At 35.7% G+C, this 22272-nt stretch overlaps 1 protein-coding gene across 1 annotated transcript; it reads left to right on the top strand.

The window, feature by feature from the left end:
- The first annotated feature begins 471 nt into the window (after positions 1-471).
- On the top strand, positions 472-1512 carry LOC131165313 (glutaredoxin). The gene is made up of 4 exons (XM_058122972.1): positions 472-718; positions 808-896; positions 1015-1113; positions 1233-1512. The coding sequence occupies exons 1-4, from the start codon at positions 663-665 to the stop codon at positions 1310-1312; spliced, it is 324 nt and encodes a 107-aa protein (XP_057978955.1). The 5' UTR covers positions 472-662; the 3' UTR covers positions 1313-1512.
- Positions 1513-22272: the final 20760 nt, after the last annotated feature.

Consider the following 22272-nt stretch of genomic DNA (forward strand, 5'->3'; position numbering starts at 1 on the left):
CTTTTAGGTAAAACAGTAATCAAATAATCTTATTAAAAACTACATTTGAGAACATAAATTTATGACCTTGGGTTTGGATTCGAATGGATTTCAATAAAATTTAATATAGTCTTGTATTATATTTTAGTCAGATCGATACAAATTCAAATTCAAAACTTATAAACATAAGATATATTCTTTTGTTTCACTTTTTTTAAAAAAATAAATTAAATTACTAATCATTTAATTCAAGTGAGTAAGACATCAAATCAAATCAAATCATATTCTTACTACGGAACGGAACTTAAGATTATTATTTTTCAATACAACTAAATTAGATTAGTTAAAATTTTGGCTTGTAAATATCATTATCTCATGTTCGGAGTCTTAGATTTATATTGAATTTAAATATAATATAATATAAATAATTATATTAAATTTTTTTTACAAATTCGTCTAATTTTAAATGCAACGTTCAAAATTTATGAACCAAAGGCAGTGCTTATTTTCATTTATATTAAGATGGGATATGCACGCGTTTTATCGCTAGTATTTAGTTGCAGGGGCGAGGGTCGACAGCTCCAACTGCTTTAGATTAACGCAACAGGTAAGAGCCTGATAGAGGTGAAAAGCTGGGAAACCATTTTTCTCTGTTTAGGGTTCGATCAAGAGAAGGCGCAGCGATGGCGCTGGACAAGGCCAAGGGTATTATTTCATCCACTCCAGTCGTCGTCTTCAGGTCTCCCCCTCTCTCTCTCAGTTGCTTTAATTTCTTGTATCGATTATTGATTTCTTGGGTTTTTGCTGAACGACAATCTTTGTCTGCAGCAAGTCCCGTTGCCCTTACTGCGTGAACGTGAAGAAGTTGTTGTCGGATTTGGGAGCCACCTTCAAGGCCATTGAATTAGACACCGAAAGTAATTAAGCGACTCCCCATTTTAATGTTTTCATCAAATCCTATTCTAATTAACGTCAACTGCTGTGTTCGTATCGGATTTATGATTTTCTGTATGTGTTTCATCATTTTAATTGAAGCTGATGGGAGTGAGATACAATCGGCCCTGGCGGAGTGGACGGGACAGAGGACGGTGCCCAATGTGTTCATCGGCGGCAATCACATCGGTGGCTGTGACTGTATGTCTTTTTTTTTTTTTATTCACTTTGCTTGCATTATAATTTCAATTTCGCATGCATTTGTGACACTTTCTTAGGAAATTGTTTCGCTGATGCTTAATTCCTTCAATGTTTTTCAGCCACGACGGCCAAGCACAGGGAAGGGAAGCTTGTGCCTCTGCTGACTGAAGCCGGAGCTCTTGCCAAGGTCACCGCCTGATGGAGTTCGGCAATCTAGGTAAACAAAAAATGTAATAATTAAGCAGTAGTTAATAAAGTTTCCCCGTTAGTGTTGGGTCTCTTGAGACTCTATTTGTCTGTTTCTTTCTTAAAACTTGTGTAGAACTGGCAATGAATTTGAGGTAAAATTTATTGTGCATTTTGTATCCCAGTGATTCATGAAGAACCCACTTGCAGAAACTCAAGTTGTTTGGAGTTGGTCGAGCTTGAATTGATTATCTTGACTTGACTAACCATTAACAAAAAAGAAAAGAAAGGATCTTATATTGATGTAGGCTTGCCTTACTAATGAAGCTAGATCAAGATCAGTCTCAATCTCTACTTTGTTATTAGAAGTAGGTGTTGGGGTTAGAATTAGTATGCCCTAGATCCAATCTCACATGTAATAGTTTGAACACATTTTTAATCAACAATTTAGATTAATAAATGGTATTTGCAGTTTTATTATTTAGTTATTTAATTAACTAAATAAAGATCCTTGATTAAATTTATAGGCTATCATTATGATGGAGATTGTAATAATGAGAGTTATGCCTTTTACTATTTAATCTAAATTGTTATTGGTCATAGGATCATTAATATTAGAACATTAATGATCTGGTTAGATCAATATATATGTGGTGGTTTTTGTAAGATAGAGATTAGTTGATCTCATTAACTAAATTACATATATAGATGATGCATATGGAGATATGATCATTGAATTGACTCAATTGAAAGTTCCTAATGGTTATAATTACCATCAAACTATCAATAGGATATTTTTTTTGAGAAATATGATGTAAGAATTTTCTTTGACATAAGATCTTCATAGTAATTAATATGTTATTTATCATACTTTGATTCTAGACACCTATTGCCCTACGGCGATAATTGAAAGGATATTGGGTATGATTTGATACTTGTAGAATTAATAATTGATCAAGATGGAATCCATCAACTCTTGGTAATGAGTTTGAGCTCTATGTTGTCATTAATTATAACGACTAAAATAAGACCTTGGTAAGGGCAATTGAATGAAAGAAGAAAAGAGTTTCTTATGTCATTCATTGGTCAGTTATAATAGACATGAAACATAGTAGGTTTCCTATTGGGATTTGACAATTGGGCCATATCCTAGGGTATACCCGAAGCTGTAATGATGGAGGAAAATACTACATTATTCTTCTACAAGTTCTTGAACGTAATTGTGTACTTCATGCTATCTGGTCATTAAGGAGTGTTGCTAGACGTCAACCTTGATTAGTAGATTGGTTTGACCAACTTACTACTAGCTTAGTATTGAACCTATGGGGTCGCACGCTAACGAGTATTTTGATCTTTATTGGTGGATTATTTATTTTATTATTTGATAATTAAATTAGAGAATTTAATTTAATCAAATAAATAAATTTTTAGTCCAAATGGAATATTATTATATTTTTTACTAGTATCGAGAATATAATTAATATTTGAGACAAATTAATGATTTCTTATTTAGAATAGGACATTGATAATATCTATGGGTTATTTCACTGATTGAAAGAAAAATAATAATTTATCTTCATTAATGATATCAGTGGAGTGTGGTTGCATTATTGCAATAAATGTGTATATTAATATAATGGATGAACTGTGTGTGATTGCTATAATGCACCAAGTGAGAGTGCAAGTGCTCTGTAAGATTGGAGAGTGTATAATAATTTATAATTGTTATGAAATTATTGCACACAATAATAAATTATTATAATATGAAGTGTGTGTGAATGGAAGAGATGAGAGTATATAATAGTTTATAATATAAGGAAGACAAGAGGAAGACCTTGTCTGTTTCGATTGCAATGTAAAAATCAAAGTTTCCTTCACAATTATAATATTATATCCAAGTGTAATGGTTATAAAAATATTATATTATTAGTTTATAATATAAGGGAGACCTTGTTTGTTTTGGTGGACATTATTACAGCGTGTATTCCTCTCTCACATGGCTTATAGGATATAATAATTTTGTTATAAATATATATAAATGTCATGTGGCTGTCCAAAGCATTCACCAACTCTCAATGTCACGCCCCGAACCCGGCAATGGGACCCAGGGTGTGATGTAGTAACCTAACTTATCCTTGTATCATACAAAACACAATTGATACAATAATGAATGAGGGTCCGACCCCGTGGGGTTTCCGTACACCCTATACACATTCACATACATGACATAAACGCAGCGGAAAATATTCTTTCTATACATACATGGTACCATACCAGAGTTTACACAAAAAGAGTCTAAGCTCCATATTACACAACATAACCCCGGGTGCCAGCAAATACCCAAAACAACAATCCTGTTACAATCCTAGTACTTACGCAAGTATTTCATGTAGTACACCGACCACTACGCTTCCAACACAAGGACGCTAGTTCCGGTTACTCGAAGGACTTGAAAACATATACGTACAATAAGAGTGAGACACCTCTCAATAAGGCAGATTCAGGTTATATCGGTGTGTGACATATGAGTGTTATCATGACATATAACATACACAGTTCAATACATTTCTAGTATTTTCACAAAACAGTTTCAGTATAGTGCTCATCACACACACACACACATGATCAAGTAACTCAATGTCGTTACACTCTTCGGCTTGAAGCCGGCCCGCATTATACGGCGTCCCCGGCACATGGCGTAGCCCCAGGCTCCCATGGCATCGTACCGGTACAACTGGTGGATCCACACCCTTCGGTGATCAGCCGGAAAAGGCTATATTTCACGTCCTCGAATATAGAGCCGGACACTCTTTCACAACCTGGAACAATTCGGAACCCCGTTCCTATATCTCATTTTAGAAAATCACAACTCATGCATGTTCATATAACAATTCAATCCACGCCCATTTGGCAATCTAAAAATCATGATTTTCCAAAAATACAGTTTAAACAAGTCAAGGCACGACCATCTTTATAACACAATATATATCATAATATATCCACGATTTTCCAACGAAACCAGAGATGCAACCCAATGCCCCCTTTTTCACAAAACTGTAACATGAAAATCCCGTAATTTTCACCCATTAGATTTTCCCAAATGAGTAGTCAAAACACACACAGGATCATGAACCACAGTTCTACTGAATCTGATTTCGAAAATAACCGATATAAACAGAATCCCCTTGCCTTTCCCCAAAAATCCAACCCTGAACTCTACGGTTCCTAAACAATGAACCGAGTTCCCAAAGCTTATAAATCATAGTACAAAACATACTTACAATTCCATCACTTACAGAACTACCAAAACGGAAATGAAAATCGAGCCTTACCTCGATTTTGGGTCAAATTTCGAAAATGCTTGAAACGAAAATTCGTTCCACAAATTTCGAAGAGATACCTTCCCTGATCCTCATAGTAATGTCGGATCGTCGATTCTACCAACGTACGACGAAGAAATCTAGAGAGAGAGTGGAGTTCAAGTTCTTAGAGAGAGAGGGAGAGAAAACTTGATAACTTAACTTCTAAGCAACCCAAATGGATATTTATAGCACCTTTGACTCAGCCAACCTCGTCGACGAGGCAGTGTCTTCGTCAATGAGTCAACGTAGGTAGTTCGTCGACGTAGCGGTGGCTTCGTTGACGAGCCTGAGATTTCTGGATTTCTCGAAACCTCTCGGCTTTTTCTCGTCAACGAGCACCTGCATTTCGTCGCCGAACAACAGAAGGGCCTTTGTTGACAAACTTTGGCTTTGTCGACAAAGCCCTACTCAATTTACTGTCTTGCCCTTTCCTTATTTATTTAATCCAGATCTCACGGATCAGGTTCTTACGCTCAACCACTCTTGTCTCCTTCTCTCTCCATCGTACGCCCCCCACCCCAATCAATTATAATAAATTGATAATTAAATTATCACCTGCTCGGCCTCTTATGCTTATATTTGGATGAGCAAATTGATATGAGAGATGAGCAGCATAATTTTTCCAGACTGAAAAAAGGTAAGCTTCTCTCGCTAGAGAACGGGCAAGCACTACAAAATTCTAAAACCCAAGAGATATAGTACCAAGTTTGTCTATTGTTTCCATTAATCAAGGAGTTGATTACGAAGGTTAGTCTCAGTGTGGATACGCATAGTTTTCGTATTATCAAAAAATTTCTATATCCAAAATTCGCTTCTAGGTAAATTTTTTTAACGTTTTGGAATAATTTTGAAAGCAAATAGATCAACCTTGGATTGTTTTTAATTTTTCCGTTGCTTGTTTTGAACACCGACAATCCAATAGTGGTATTAGAGCCAATTTTTGCATTTAAATATTTTTCCAAAAATTTGGCGTTTTCTAAAATATGTTTTTTTTTTTATTGTTATTGAAGCATGTGATGTTAATAACAGTAGCATAAAATTTATTTTAGTAAATTCAAATTATATGTGATATAATGATTTATTCTATTTTTTTACATGTGATGTATTTAAAAATAATTAACATATTGATTTTGTTTCATTGTTACATGCATACTTGTACTTCAAGTAATTTTGAAATATTTATTACATGTGATGTAAATTAATTGCATGTAGACAACCTAAATTTAAATCCATATGTTTTTGGTGATTATCTCATTATGTTATTAAAATTGTTTTAATAATTTTTTCCCTCCCATTGAAAATTGAGTTCTTGGACAATAAAATATAAGATATTTTATTATAAAGTTTTACATCAAAATATATAGTTATATTTATTTCTTGTTTACAAGGTGCGACTTGACAACGAGGACACTTGTAGTTCAAAGAATAAAATAGAATTATTTATTGCATTTGATGCATGCATGGAAAGAAATATTTAATTTTATACTATATGCCTGGACTACCCGGGGGGTATGACATTTAATTGATTCTTTTCCAAAGTGATGGTTGAACTCAACTATGCCAATAGGAACGACCAAGGGACTATTTGGCATGGAGCTAATTATGGAAGTTGTATAGAGATACAATTGGTAAAAGTACCTACTTTTAAAATATGCATGAGAAACAACTTGACTACCAAGGTGCTCATTCATATTGTTAAAAGATTCCTATATTCCACTAAAAGAAAATAGAGTTTTCTATAACTACAATGAGGGTAACGTAGTTCATGATATTAGTGGAAATATCATTTAGATAAAAGCCCATGTCTTTCTGATATAATGTTCTTATATTATTTTATTTTTCCTAATCTCATAATGCTCAAAATGTTTGCTATATCATGCGTGGTATACTTGATACCAGTAAATTGGTTAGACCAAATTTTGATGACTGGTACCGAAATTTAAGAATTTTTCTCATGCATGAAAAACTTATTGATATGATCGATGAGCCTGTCAAAGAAGCCCCATCCCTAGATGATGCTAAGGCTACCGAGGATTTTCATAAATACTTGGAAAAAAGTCTTATTGCCAAATGCATCATACTGGCATCTATGAGTTCTGAACTCCAGAGGAAATATCAGGATATGAATCCACTTCAATCATCAAACATCTTAAGAAGATGTACAGTACACAAAGTAGGACAACTAGATACCAACTATTATAAGATTTATTTGAATCCTCACTAACTGTGAGCTCTCAAGTTGGGCCCCATGTGATCTAAATGATTGATCTTTTTGAACAACTTGAGAAGTTGTGGTGCACACTTGGCAAGGAGCTTTCTCAAGATTTGATCTTGCAGTCACTACCTGGCTCCTTTTCACAATTCATTGTTAATTACAACATGAATAAAATGAGTTGTGATCTTCATGAGATGCTCTCTATGTTGGTTGATTATTATGATAATCAAATTGCATCCGAGAAGAATAAATGATCTATCATGTTGACTGGCAGTTCTTCCAATAGGAAGGGTAAGGGTAAGAAAAAGCCTACTATGCCTAAAGGTGGTGTGACCAAACCTAAAGGCAAAGAGGGCACAGTTAATCAAGCTACTAGCGAATGTTTCTTTTGTAAGAAGAAATGTCATTGGAAGAGAAACTACAAGGAGTATCTTGCATTTCTAAAGAAACCAGGTGAGATTTTCATGAAAAATGTTTTTATGATTTCTTTAACTGTTACTGATTCTTCTATGTGGGTATTAGATATTGATAGTAGTTTTAATATCTGCAATATGTTGCAAGGACTTCAAATCAGTAAGTGGTTGAAGAAAGGAGAAGTTAATTTTCAAGTTGGGAATGGTGCAAATGTTGCTGCCCGAGCTGTAGGATCTGTTGATGCGCAGTGATTTTAATCTTCCAATCAACAAAATAAATAGCTCAAAAAACATTCACAGAAAAAATGCAGACGAGAGATTTTACGTGGTTCGGCAAGATTGCCTACGTCCACGGAGCGTGCACCTGGAGAAAAATCTACTATGAAATGATGGCAGCGCAAAATCTGGTCAGACTCTTCCCGATCCCAGATCCCCTGTACACCCCTTCACCTGTCAAACCAATGAAGAAAAAATCTTCCTAGAGAGAAAGCCCCCTCTAGCTCTCCTTGCACAAAATGACAAGCAATCCACTCTTTTTCCTATAGCTTACAAACAATATATATGACACCACACAATCGTTGGATTTAGAGACGATCCAACGGCTGTGATAAAAGCCACAATAAATAATAAAAACAAATATATTTTTTTAACAATCTCCACCTTGGCTTTTAATCACAGCCAAGCACATCATTCCATCCCCATGCTCTGGGATGCTCTGTCAATAATCAACAAGAGACTGCAATAACTAAGTCCAGACAGCGCTTGAACTTAGCTAATGTAACAGGCTTTGTGAGCATATATGCAGCATTTCCATCTATGTGGATCTTCAATAACTGGAACTTACCACTTTCAACCCAACCTCCAACTACATGGTACCACATGTCAATATGCTTTGTGTGAGAGTGGTAGACCTGATTCCTTGCCAAGTGGATTGCACTCTGACTATCACAGAATACGTGTAACCTATCCTGCATAATACCAAGTTCGTGAATCAGTCCAGTTAACCAAAAAGCCTCCTTACCTACCTCTGCCAAAGCTATGTATTCAGCTTTTGTAGTAGACAAAGCTGTAGTAGGTTGTAACATAGCCTTCTAACTAATGGAACCACCAGCCATGGTAAAAATGAAGCCAGAAGTAGACCTCGTCTTATCCAAATCACTTGCTTAATCAAAGTCCACATAACCCTGAATATTATAATCATCAGTACTTTCAAACAAGATACCATAATCTGAAGTGCCACGAAAATATCTGAAAATCCGTTTCACCGCATTCCAATGCATTCTACCTGGATTAGCCATATATTTGCTTACCAAACTAACTGTACATGACAAGTCTGGTCTACTACATACCATAGCATACATCAGACTCCCTATTGCACTGGCATAAGGCACACTAACCATATCCAACTTATTCTCATCAGTAGAAGGACACAGTTTAGCAAACAATTGAAAATGAGCAGCTAGAGGTGTACTTACCGGTTTAGACTTATCCATATTAAACCTTTCCAACACCTTCTTAATATACTTACCCTGTGACAACCACAACTTTTTCTGTTGTTTGTCCCTCCTGATTTCCATGTCAATGATCTTTTTAGCTGCACCAAGATCCTTTATCTCAAACTCATCTTGTAACTTGGCTTTCAACACATTCAACTCATCAATACTGTTAGAGGCAATCAACATGTCATCCACATATAGCATAAAGATCACATATACACCACTGTTAAGCAATCTGAAGTGAACACAACAGTCATAACTACTTCTAACATACCCAATCCTCAAAATATAAGAATCAAATCTCATATACCATTGCCTAGGGGATTTCTTTAAACCATAAAGAGACCTATTCAACTTACATACCTGGTGTTCTTTACCTCGTTTCCCAAACCCCTCTGGTTGCTCCATAAAGATATCTTCCTCCAACTCACCATGAAGGAAAGTTGTCTTTACATTCATTTGTTCCAAATCTAAATCATGAATGGCAACCAATGCTAACAAGGATCTAATAGAAGCATACTTAACAACAAGAGAAAAGATTTTATTATAATCTATACCTTCTTCCTGTTTGTATCCTTTTGTTACTAACCTGGCCTTATATTTTATCCCTTCTGATTATGAAGTAGGTTCTTTCTTTCTAAAAACCCACTTACAACCAATCAGCTTCCTGTCCTTGGGCTTCTGAACCAACACCCAAGTGTTAATTCTTATGAAGAGACTCCATCTCCTCAACTATGCCTCCAAGCCAACTATCTCATTCAGAACTCTGAACTGCTTCCTGAAAATCAGAAGGATCTCCACTACTAGTAATCAGAGCAAATGTAACTAAGTTCTCAAACCCATCCCTGATCGGAGGCTTAACATTCCTCCTTTCTCTGCTCATGGTTAGCCCTATAGGCCCATGTCTATCACCTGTCTAAAGAATTTCTTGAGGAACTGTAGCCTGTCTCGCTGTATCCTATGCAACAGAATCAACAACAGTAGTTTGAGTTTTACCTATACCTGAATTCCGAATATTGTCATGCTCCACTTGAATGGGTACTCCGCTGAATCAGACTCCATCTTCTTATTAGCATTCTCCTTCAACATGACTTCCTCATCGAAGACCACATCCTTGCTAATGACCACCTTCAGTGCCATAGGGTCCTACAACCGGTATCTCTTCACTTCTTCTTGGAAACCAAGAAATGCACACGATTTGGACTGAAAGTCCAACTTTGATCTTTCCTGTTCCTGCACATGCACATACGATGGACAACCAAATTATCTCAACACAGAGTAATCTACTGGCTTACGTGTCCATACCTCCTCAAGAATCTTTGCGTCAATAGCTGCAGAAGGAGACCTGTTTACCAGGTAGCATGTCATACTCACTGCTTCTACCCAAAATGACTTAGGCAGATTAGCCTGAATCCTCATACATCTTGCCCTCTCTAGTAATGTCCTTTTCATCATTTTAGCCACCCCATTCTGCTGTGGCCCATGTGGAACTGTATAGTGCCTAGTGATCCCCTCTTCCTTACAGAAGTCAATTAACTGGCTGTTTTTGTACTCCAGTCCATTGTCAGATCTTAAAAACTTCATATGTTTCCCTGTTTGTTTCTCTACCTTAGTTTTCCATTCCATGAACTTACTGAATACCTCACTCCTGTGCTTCAAAAAATACACCAAGACTTCCTTGGAAAAGTCATCAATAAATGAGACAAAATAAATAGCACCACTGTGAGACTGTACTTGTACTGGACCCCATACATTTGAATGAATGTACTCTAGCACCTCCTTGCTCGTATGTTTTCCTGTTCTGAAACTCACCCTATGTTGTTTACCAAACAAACAGTATTTACAGAACTTAAAGCTTACAACAAGAATTACCTCCTAGTAAGTTCCGCCCATAGTAGTTAAAAGTGCGCCTCTAGGCGCAAGGCGCAGTGAAGCGAAGAGGCTTGCGCCTCAAACCAGGTGAGGCGAGGCGACCTGCAAGAGGCGACGCTAGGCAAGACGAGGCGCACTAGGGCGACAGGCGCAGTGAGTCGCGCCTTGTGAATTTTTAGTCATTTAAAGTAGAGAAACAGCCACAACCAGACCCGTAGCCCTCATTCGACTTGAACGAACATAGCCCCTAGCCCCTCTTGGCCCTTCATGAGTTCGTTTTGCACATTTGAACCAGCAGGAGCCTTCACGATCCTTCGAACCAGCAACGTGAGCTCGTCTGCGAGCCTTCGAACCAACCGGAAGCGTTCGCTACTTCGTCTTCGAGCTTCGAACCAGGATCGTGAGTTCGTCTTCGACATTTTGAAGAAGCACGACCCTTCGCGACTTCGTTTCCAACCAGCAGGAGCCCTCGCGAGTTCTTCTTCTTCTTCTTCTTCCTGCTGTCTGCTGCCTGTTGCCTTCTGCTTCTCTTCTTCTTCTTCTTCTTCTTCTTCTTCCTGCTGCCTGCTTGCTGCGTGCTGCTGATTGTTGCGTTCTGCGTGCTGCTTCTCTTTTTCTTCTTCTTTATATGTAAGCTTATAAATTAAATATTTTCTTTAATTAATCTAAGCTTATAAATTATAACTAATACATAATATTTATTTTTTTACTGAAATTTACCTACTGTTTTTAAATTTGTAATATTTAGTTTAATTAATGTAAGTTTATAAATTATAACTAATACATAATATTTATTCTTTTTATTGAAATTTGGCTACTTTTTTTCCTCTTCTTTTTTATATGTAAGCTTATAAATTAAATATTTTCTTTAATTAATCTAAGCTTATAAATTATAACTAATACATAATATTTATTTTTTTTACTGAAATTTACCTACTGTTTTTAAATTTGTAATATTTAGTTTAATTAATGTGAGTTTATAAATTATAATTAATACATAATATTTATTTATTTATTGAAATTTAGCTACTATTTTTTGATTTGTACTCTTTTCTTTTGATGATGAACTATGTTGAATTGTTGATGCTTTTGGGCTAAATTTTCAATTTTGTAATTGAATTTTTTGGCATTTTAAATTCTAATATTACTAGATATTCATATGTTCATATATCAATTACCCCAAATAGACATTTTACACCATTTTAATAATTGTGCGCCTCACCTTCATGAGGCGCGTGCCTTCGCGTCGCGCCTCGGCTTCAAAGACCCTTTGCGCCTCGGCTCGCCTCGCGCCTCTAACTACTATCTTTCCGCCTGTGCAGCTTCTGCAAACCACACTCACTCATGCGATCCCGCCTTATATGCCACAGAGTAGTATCATCTGTATTTGTATCTGAAGAGGTACTAGCTACAGCTCCACCTGTCATTGTGCTACCCACCAGAGTGTACAAATTGTTCCTCAAATGACCCTTCATTACTACCAGTGAACCTCTAGCCACTTTTAGCATACCATCCCTAGCTGAAAAAGAGAAACCATTACTGTCCAAAGAGCCCAAGGAAATTAGATTCTTTTTCAGATCTGGAACATGCCTCACATCCTTGATGGTTCTAACCACACCATCAAACATTCTGATTCTGCCCGTTCCAATGCCAAGAATACCACAGGAAGCATCATTACCCATCAACACCGTCCCTCCAAAGATTGGTTCATAGGAGTCAAACCAGTCCCTGGATGGACACATATGATATGAGCACGCCAAATCCAAAGTCCAAGTATCAGCTAAGTAACTGGAACCTATAGTAACAGCCAAAAGATTCCCATAAAAAACTGATGAACTGCTCTCCACTACAGTAGCGTGCTCAGTCTTTTTTCCTATTCTTTTCCTCTAAATCTCTTTTCCTCCTTAGACAACCCTTCTTCATATGCCCTTCTTTCCCACAATAAAAAGAACCACTCCTCCAGTTCCCATTCTTACCCCTGGACTTGGATCGAGATTTCCCTCGATTCCAATTATCCCTGCTAGAACTCCTGCCCCGCTGTTGGCTAGACTCACCCTTAGCCACCAACCCTTCTCCATGTCCCGGATAATCTGGTTTGTGAAAATTCTCACTCTCCAGAATGACAGTAGTCACCTCATCAACTGTAAGAGTCTCCTTACCTAATAGCAGTGTGGTTTTCAAAGTATCAAGTGAACTGGGAAGCGAATACAACAGAATCAGTGCTTTATCTTCCTCCTTTATTTTTACCTCAATACTTAGCAACTGCGTGATTATTTTATTGAAATAATTGAGGTGGTCTCTGACTTCTGTGCCTTTAGTCATCTTCAATTAATACAATTGTTTCTTCAAAAACACTTTCGACTCACTGCCAAAAGCTCCTTCTTGTGCGCTAACATTGGAAGGGATGGTTTTGGGTGGGAGAGAGACCACTGGAAGACTTGTTTAGATAGATATATACAGTCTATTAACTAAGGACTTGGACATATAAATATTCTCTAATTTTTTTCAAAGTTCAGCTGGTGATGTTTCATTCAACACACTGTATTTAATTTTTGGAGCTAAACTTAAGCAAATGGTACTTACCGCTTTCATTTTCAGCTCCTCCCACTGATCATCTGACATGGTCTCTAGCTTAGCTTCTTGTCTTTCCCATACAGTGCCTTAATCAATCCCTGTTGGACCAACACATCCTTCACAGTGCTCTGCCACAAACTGAAATTATTTTTTCCATTAAAGGGCTCCACCTCGAACTTGGCCGTCGAAGTACTTGCCATTTAAATTTTTTTTTCTTTATCCTTTTTTTTTCTCTCTCCTCTAATGTCAGCACCTGTCAGGATGACGTTAACGTGACGTCAGCGCTCCACGAGGAGTATCCATGCCTCGACTTGACCCGTTCCGCTCGACTCGGATCCCTGATCCACTGCATGTGTGACCCGTACGTGTTCTAGCTGACCCGGGTGTTGACCCGCGCCTTGACCTTGCGGTTTCCACTTGGATCCGACCCGCAACCCAGCCTCTTGACCCACATGTCAACCCGTTGCGTTCCATACTCGACTCGATTCTGAATTTAAGTCTGTCACCCAATTCTGGCACTGTTCATCATGTTCTTCATCAGCGAAAAATTTTTTTTCCTTCCGAATTTTTTTTTCATACCTTCAATTGAAAAAAGATCCTCCTTCAATTGAAAAAATTCCGAAATAATTTTTCGGCACCTGGTATGAATCCGCGTACCTCAATCTGATTTTTCAATTGAAAATTTCCGGAATAATTTTTCAGCACTTGATCTAAATCCGAGTACCTCAATCCAATCTGAACGAACCGCTCTGATCTTGAGCACTACCACAGAAAAACTATCCAAAAAATTTCTTTCGATCTGATCTGATCTATCAGATCTGCACCCAATTGAAACCGTGCTCTGATACCACTTGTTGACGGGCAACGATTTTAATCTTCTGATCAACAAAATAAATAGCTCAAAGAACATTCATAGAAAAAATGTAGATGAGAGATTTTACGTGGTTCGGCAAGATTGCCTACGTCCACGAAGTGTGTACCTGGAGAAAAATCCACTATGAAACGATGGCAGTACAAGATCTGATCAGACTCTCCCCGATCCCAGATCCCTTGTACACCCCTTCACCTGTCAAACCAGTGAAGAAAAAATCTTCCTAGAGAGAAAGCCCCCTCTATCTTCCTTACACAAAATGACCAGTAATCTACTCTTTTTTCCATGACTTACAAAGATATATATGACACCACACAACTTTTGGATTTATAGACGATCCAATGGCTGTGATAAAAGCCATAATAAATAAATAAATAAATAAATAACATAATTTTTAATAGGATCAATTTCTCTAATTATGCCTATGGGCAAAGTGCTCGTATTAGAAAATTGTTATTATGTTCCGAAATTTGTTTCAAACATAATTTCAGTTTCAATATTGGACAAGCATGGTTTTCGTGTTGTTTTCAATAATAACATTTGCTCCATTTATTTAAATGATGATTTATATGTGAATGGTTATCTCTAACTTGATATTTATGTCTTACCTAATGTACATGCTAATACAATTATGCATATTCCTAATCTTAAAAGAAAAAGAGATGCTCAAGTAAATCAAATTTATATTTGGCACTGTAGACTTTGTCATATTGGAGAGAAGAATTAACAAGTTGCAAAAGGAAGGTTACCTTGATATTTATGATTATGAATCGTATCCAACTTGTGAATCTTGTCTCAAAGGGAAAATGACCAAATCTCCATTTTTTGGAATTGGAGAAAGATCTTCTAAATTATTGGGACTAATTCATTCAGATGTTTGTGGACCCATGAAAATTCAAGTCAAAGGAGGATATTCTTACTTTATCACATTCACTGATGATATGTCAAGATATGGATTTGTGTATCTTATGAAACACAAATCTGAGTCATTTGAAATGTTCAAAAGATTCCGTAGTGAAGCTGAAAATCAGACTGATAAAAATATCAAAATACTGAGAACTGATAGAGGAGGAGAATATCTTAGCGATGATTTTATTGGATATCTCAAAGAGAATGGGATTCTCTCACAGTGGACACCTCCTGGAACACCACAACGTTATGATAAATGAAGATTCATTGGGTTTCCTAAAGAAACAATGGGATATTATTTCTATCACCCTTCTTATCATAAAGTGTTTGTGGCCAGAGGAGCAACCTTTTTGGAAAGGGAATTTATTTTAGAAGGAAATAATGGTGAAGAAATAGAACTTGATGAAGTTCAAGAAATTAATGAATCTACACAATAGCAAGAACTTGAGATTCAAGTTGAGCAACCCTTACTGGATGTTCTAAAGTTGCAATATTGGACAAGCATGGTTTTCGTGTTGTTTTCAATAATAACATTTGCTCCATTTATTTAAATGATGATTTATATGTGAATGGTTATCTCTAACTTGATATTTATGTCTTACCTAATGTACATGCTAATATGATTATGCATGTTCCTAATCTTAAGAGAAAAAGAGATGCTCAAGTAAATCAAATGTATATTTGGCACTGTGGACTTGGTCATATTGGAGAGAAAAGAATTAACAAGTTGCACAAGGAGGGTTACCTTGATATTTATGATTATGAATCGTATCCAACTTGTGAATCTTGTCTCAAAGGGAAAATGACCAAATCTCCATTTGTTGGAATTGGAGAAAGATCTTCTAAATTATTGGGACTAATTCATTCAGATGTTTGTGGACCCATGAAAATTCAAGCCAAAGGAGGATATTCTTACACATTCACTGACGATATGTCAAGATATGGATCTGTGTATCTTATGAAACACAAATCTGAGTCATTTGAAATGTTCAAAAGATTCCGTAGTGAAGTTGAAAATCAGACTGGTAAAAATATCAAAATATTGAGAGCTAATAGAGGAGGAGAATATCTTAGCGATGATTTTATTGGATATCTCAAAGAGAATGGGATTCTCTCACAGTGGACACCTCCTGGAACACCACAACATAATGGTGTGTCTAAAAGATGGAATTGAACCTTATTAGATATGGTGAGGTCCATGATGGGGTTCACTGATTTTCAAATAAATTTATGGGGATATGCTTTAGAAACAGCAGCATAGTTATTAAATAAAGTTCCCACAATGTCAATCTCTGTGACACCATATGAGATATGGAAAGGACGTAAGTCAAGCCTTAAGCATATTAAGTTTGGGGTTGTCCAACTTATGTTAAGAGATTGCAAACAGAAAAACTTGATTCAAGATATGATAAATGTTTATTCATTGGGTTTCCTAAAGAAACAATGGGATATTATTTCTATCACCCTTCTGATCATAAAGTGTTTGTGGCCAGAGGAGCAACCTTTTTGGAAAGGGAATTTCTTTTAGAAGGAAATCATGGTGGAGAAATAGAACTTGATGAAGTTCAAGAAATTAATGAATCTACACAATAGCAAGAACTTAAGATTCAAGTTGAGCAACCCTTACTGGATGTTCTAAAGTTGACAAGTAAGTTGCCATCTTCAACAGTTGAAGTTCAAGAACCAATTATGGTTCAAGAATAGGTTAGTGAACTAGTTCTAGATCCAAATGAGCAACAACTAAATCCAATGCAAGGTGAGCAAGTTGTACATGAACCTCTTAGAAGGTCTAAGGTCTAGTTGACAACATCATGCATGAAATAGATTAAATTTGATGGTGCAAGATATCGCCAAATGAGGTTGATCATAATGTTGATGACCCTAAGACCTATGAAGAGGCTATACAAAGTTCTGATTGTAAGAAATGGCCACAAGCCATGGAATCAATGAAGGTCAACAAAGTATGGACTTGGTTGAAACTTCAAAGGATATCATACCTATTGGCTGTAAATGGGTTTATAAGAAAAAGATTGGAGCAGACGAAAAGGTGGAGACCTACAAAGCCGTCTTGTTGCCAAGGGATATCGTCAAAAAGAAGGAATTGACTATGACAAAACTTTCTCTCCCGTGGCAATGCTCAAATCAATTCGGATTCTACTTACTATAGCAGCATACTATGATTATGAAATATGACAAATGGATGTGAAAACAACTTTCCTTAATGGTGAGCTGGAAGAGGATGTGTATATGACACAACCAAAAGGTTTCATATCCTCGTTTGATCATAATAAAGTTTGCAAGCTACAAAAGTCCATTTATGGATTAAAGCATGCTTCTAGGAGTTGGAATATTTGTTTTTATAAGATAATTGAAAAGTTCAATTTTGTTAGATGTCAAGAAGAACCTTGTGTGTACAAAAAAGGTCAGTGGGAGCACGATTATTTTCTTAGTGTTGTATGTTGATGATATATTACTCATTGGGAATGATGTACCAGCATTACAAAATACTAAGATTTGGCTATCTAAACAGTTCTCCATGAAATACTTGGAGAAGCAGCTTATATATTGGGAATAAAGATCTATAGAGATAGATCTAAGAAGTTGTTTGGGCTTTCTCAGTCCATGTACATTGACGTCATCTTAAAAAGATATAACATGGAAAATTCCAAAAGAGACTATCTACTTATAGGCACTGGAATTACTCGCAGTAGGGAGGATGGTCCTAAAACACCTAAAGAGAGAGAACGCATGAGTAGAATCCCATATGCTAGCGCAGTGGGAGCTATCATATATACCATGACATGTACACGACCTGATGTGGCTTATGCACTTGGAGTGACTAGTCGATATTAGGCGAATCTTGGTGAGTAACATTGGAAAGTGGTCAAGACTATTCTTAAGTACTTGAGAAGAACTAAAGACCAATTCCTCATCTATGGAGATTCTGAGTTGAAACTTGAAGGTTATACCGATGCAAGTTTTTCTTCAGACAAAGATGATAGCAAATCTATTACTGGTTATGTGTACACCTTAAATGATGGTGCAGTGAGGTAAAAAAGTTCCAAACAACTACTGTAGTTGATTCAGTGACTGAAGCATAATATATAGCAGCAAGTGAGGCTGCTAAAGAAGCAGTTTGGATGAAAAAGTTCATTAGTGAACTTGGTGTGGTTCCTTCAATAGAGGGTCCAGTTCCATTGTTATGTGACAATACTGGAGCTATCGCTCAAGCAAAAGAGCCAAGATTACATAAAAAATCCAAACATATTTTGCGTAGGTATCACTTGATTAAAGAAATTATTGAACATGGAGATTTCATAATTCAAAAGATTGAAGGAAAAGAAAATGCAGCTGATCCGTTCACTAAGGCGCTTGGTACAAAGGAGTTTGACAAGCACAAGTGGAAATTGGGAATGAAATACATGACCAATTGGCTCTAGTGCAAGTGGGAGATATACCACTATTGGATTGTCGGTGTTCAAAACACGCAGCGGAAAAATTAAAAACAATCCAAGGTTGATCTATTTGCGTTTAAAATGATTCCAAAACGTAAAAACAATTTACTTGGAAGTGAATTTTAGATATAGAAATTTTTCGATAATACGAAAACTCTATGCGTATCCACACCGAGACTAACCTTCGTAATCAACTCCTTAATTAACGGAAACAGTAGACAAACTCGATAGTATATCTCTTGGGTTTTAGGAATTTTGTAGTGCTTGCCTGTTCTTTAGCGGGAAAAGCTTACCTTTTTTTAGTCTAGAAAAATTATGTTGCTCATCTCTCATATCAATTTGCTCATCCAAATATAAGCATAAGAGGCCAAGCAAGTAATGATTTAATTATCAATTTATTATAATTGATTGGGGTGGTGGGCGTATAATGGAGAGAGAAGGAGACAAGTGGTTGAGAGTTGGTGGATGCTTTGGACTGCCACATGGCATTTATATATATTTATAACAAAGTTATTATATCCTATAAGCCATGTGAGAGAGAAATACACGCTGCAATAATGTCCACCAAAACAGACAATGTCTCCCTTATATTATAAACTAATAATATAATATTTTTATAACCATTACACTTGGATATAATATTATAACTGTGAGAGAGACTTTGATTTTACATTGCAATCGAAACAGACAAGGTCTTCCTCTTGTCTTCCTTATATTATAAACTATTATATACTCTCATCTCTTCCATTCACACACACACACACACACACTTCATATTATAATAATTTATTATTGTGTGCAATAATTTCATAACAATTATAAATTATTATATACGCTCCAATCTTACAGAGCACTTGCACTCTCACTTGATGCATTATAGCAATCACGCACAGTTCATCCATTATATTAATATATATATTTATTACAATAATGCAGTCACACTCCATTGATGTTATTAGTGGAGATAAATTATTATTTTTCCTTCAATCAGTGAAATAACCCAGAGATATTATCAATTTCCTATTCTAAATAGGAAATCATCAATTTGTATCCAATATTAATTACATTCTCGATGCTAGCAAAAAAATAATAATAATATTCCATTTAGACTAAAAATTTATTTATTTGACTAAATTAAATTCTCTAATTTAATTATCAAATAATAAAATAAATAATCTACCAGTAAAGATTAGAACACTCGTTAGTGTGCAGTCCCATAGGTTCAATATTAAGTTGGTAGTAAGTTGGTCAAACCAATTTACTAATCAAGGTTGATGTCTAGCAATACTCCTTAATGACCAGATAGCATGAAGTACACAATTACGTTCAAGAATTTGTAGAAGAATAATGTAGTATTTTCCTCCATCATTACAGCTCCGGGTATACCCTAGGATATGGTCTAACTATCAAATCCCAATTGGTAACCTACTATGTTTCATGTCTATTATAATTGACCAATGAATGACATAAGAAACTTTTTTCTTCTTTCATTCAATTGCCCTTATCAAGGTCTTATTTTAGTCATTATAATTAATGACAACATAGAGTTCAAACTCATTATCTAGAGTTGATGGATTCCATCTTGATCAATCATTAATTCTACGAGTATTAAATCATGCCCAATATCCTTTCAATTATCGCCGTAGGGCAATAGGTGTCCAGAATCAAAGTATGATAAATAACATGTTAATTACTATGAAGATCTTAGGTCAAAGAAAATTCTTACATCATATTCCTCAATAAAATATCTTATTGACAGTTTGATGGTAATTCTAACCATTAGGAATTTTCAATTGAGTTAGTTCAATGATCATATCTCCATATGCATCATCTATATATGTAATTTAGTTAATAAGATCAACTAATCTCTATCTTATAAAGACCACCACATATATATTGATCTAATCGGATCATTAATGTCCTAATATTAATGATCTTATGACAAAAAATAATTTAAATTAAATAGTAAAAGGCCTAACTCTCATTATCACATTCTCCATCATGATGATAAGCCTATAAATTTAATCAAGGATCTTTATTTAGTTAACTAAATAATAAAATTGCTAATGTCATTTACTAATCAAAACTATTGATTAAAAATGTGTTCAAACTATTACATGTGAGATTGGATCTAGGGCATACTAATTCTAACCCCAACACTAGGCTAAATCACCTTTGTGTGGTTTGATTACAACAAAAAATGTGTTCAAACTATTACTTGTGAGATTGGATCTAGGGCATACTAATTCTAACCCCAACACTAGGCGCAATCACCTTCGCGTTCTCCATCATGATGATAAGCCTATAAATTTAATCAAGGATCTTTATTTAGTTAATTAAATAACTAAATAATAAAATTGCTAATGCGATTTACTAATCAAAACTGTTGATTAAAAATGTGTTCAAACTATTACATGTGAGATTGGATCTAGGGCATACTAATTCTAACCCCAACACTAGGTTCAATCACCTTTGCGTGGTTTGATTACAACAAAAAAATATAAAAGGAGAGAGAGGACTTTTCACTCCTTATGTCTTCAAAATATCCTCACGAAAGCAATTTTATTACTGAAATAATGTTCAATGAATTTGGGCTAAAACTAACACAATGAAGAATACAGCAACAGATTAAAGCCATTCACTAACACTTATATGTTTTCTAGCTCAGTAGCTTATTCAAAGTAAGGGCTTTAGCCTTCCTGCAGAGGGGGAACCCTTGATTAGCAATACATGTTTCAGCGCTGATTGAATTTTTTATTTAAGGCTTTTTAAACACTTATGTTCAATTCATTAGAACCAAATATACCCAATATGAAGGTGAGGTTGAAATGGAGCTTAAATGCTGCTGAATTTGGCTATAACGCTTGCATGGTAAGCATCTCTTACATTGAATAGGTAACCCATTTTGGTCTTGAAAATTTGCTCACACAGGAGCATGCTAGAGTAGCTCATGCAATGCACGTGAATGATAGATGCATGTCATTGATTGCTAATGCCTTGTACGTGGTCTAGGATTTCAATAAGCTGTTTATAGAAGAACAGCTCTGATGAGTTTGGGCTGGAAATGGATTCCGCTCCTGGATTACATTGTGGATGAGTGAGAAATCAAGGTTGGGATGAAGTCAAGGTTCAGAGAAATTAGAGATAAAAGCTAGTCTAGTGAATGAAATTGAATCTTGTTCCTGCTTTGGTGTCCTTTTCATCTAGCACTTCAGAATGGATGGGATTTTGTTACTGCACTTCAGCTATTGAACCTTGTGACAGCCTCAATGTATGAATTTTAACTTGCTTTTTTTTGTAGGAAAGAATAAAATCTTGTTAGTGTCCTTCGGTTAATGATCCTTGTCGTTATAGATGGAGTCCTCACTCTTATGTCATGCTTCGGACTAGTGAGTCTCATTGAGAGTGGAAAAGCTATTCTTATCACACTTTGGGGAATGGATAGTGGCCTTCCTCAATATATGATGAATTCTTTTTTTATCTATATTTAGTATGTAATAGGTTCGTTAATTTATTATCCACATGTAAATATTAATGGTATGTATAAACTACATAAATTTTAATAAATTTGTATAGAAAGTGAATTCTCTCTTTCATCGTACTGGGGTTTCTAAGTTAAAATGAATGTCTCCAATTATTTATTGATATACCCTCACTTTCGGCGGAGAAAAACTGTGGTTATAAGACAAGCAATGGGAGATTATAGATAAATAAAAAAATAAAAAATTAAAGGTCTCCCAAAAACAACACCAACAACCAACCAAAACAGGATTACAAATCTAAACAAAACTAAATAAGAAACAAAT

The sequence above is a fragment of the Malania oleifera genome, chromosome 10 (genome assembly GCF_029873635.1).
Source record: "Malania oleifera isolate guangnan ecotype guangnan chromosome 10, ASM2987363v1, whole genome shotgun sequence".
Taxonomy (NCBI): Eukaryota; Viridiplantae; Streptophyta; class Magnoliopsida; order Santalales; family Ximeniaceae; genus Malania; species Malania oleifera.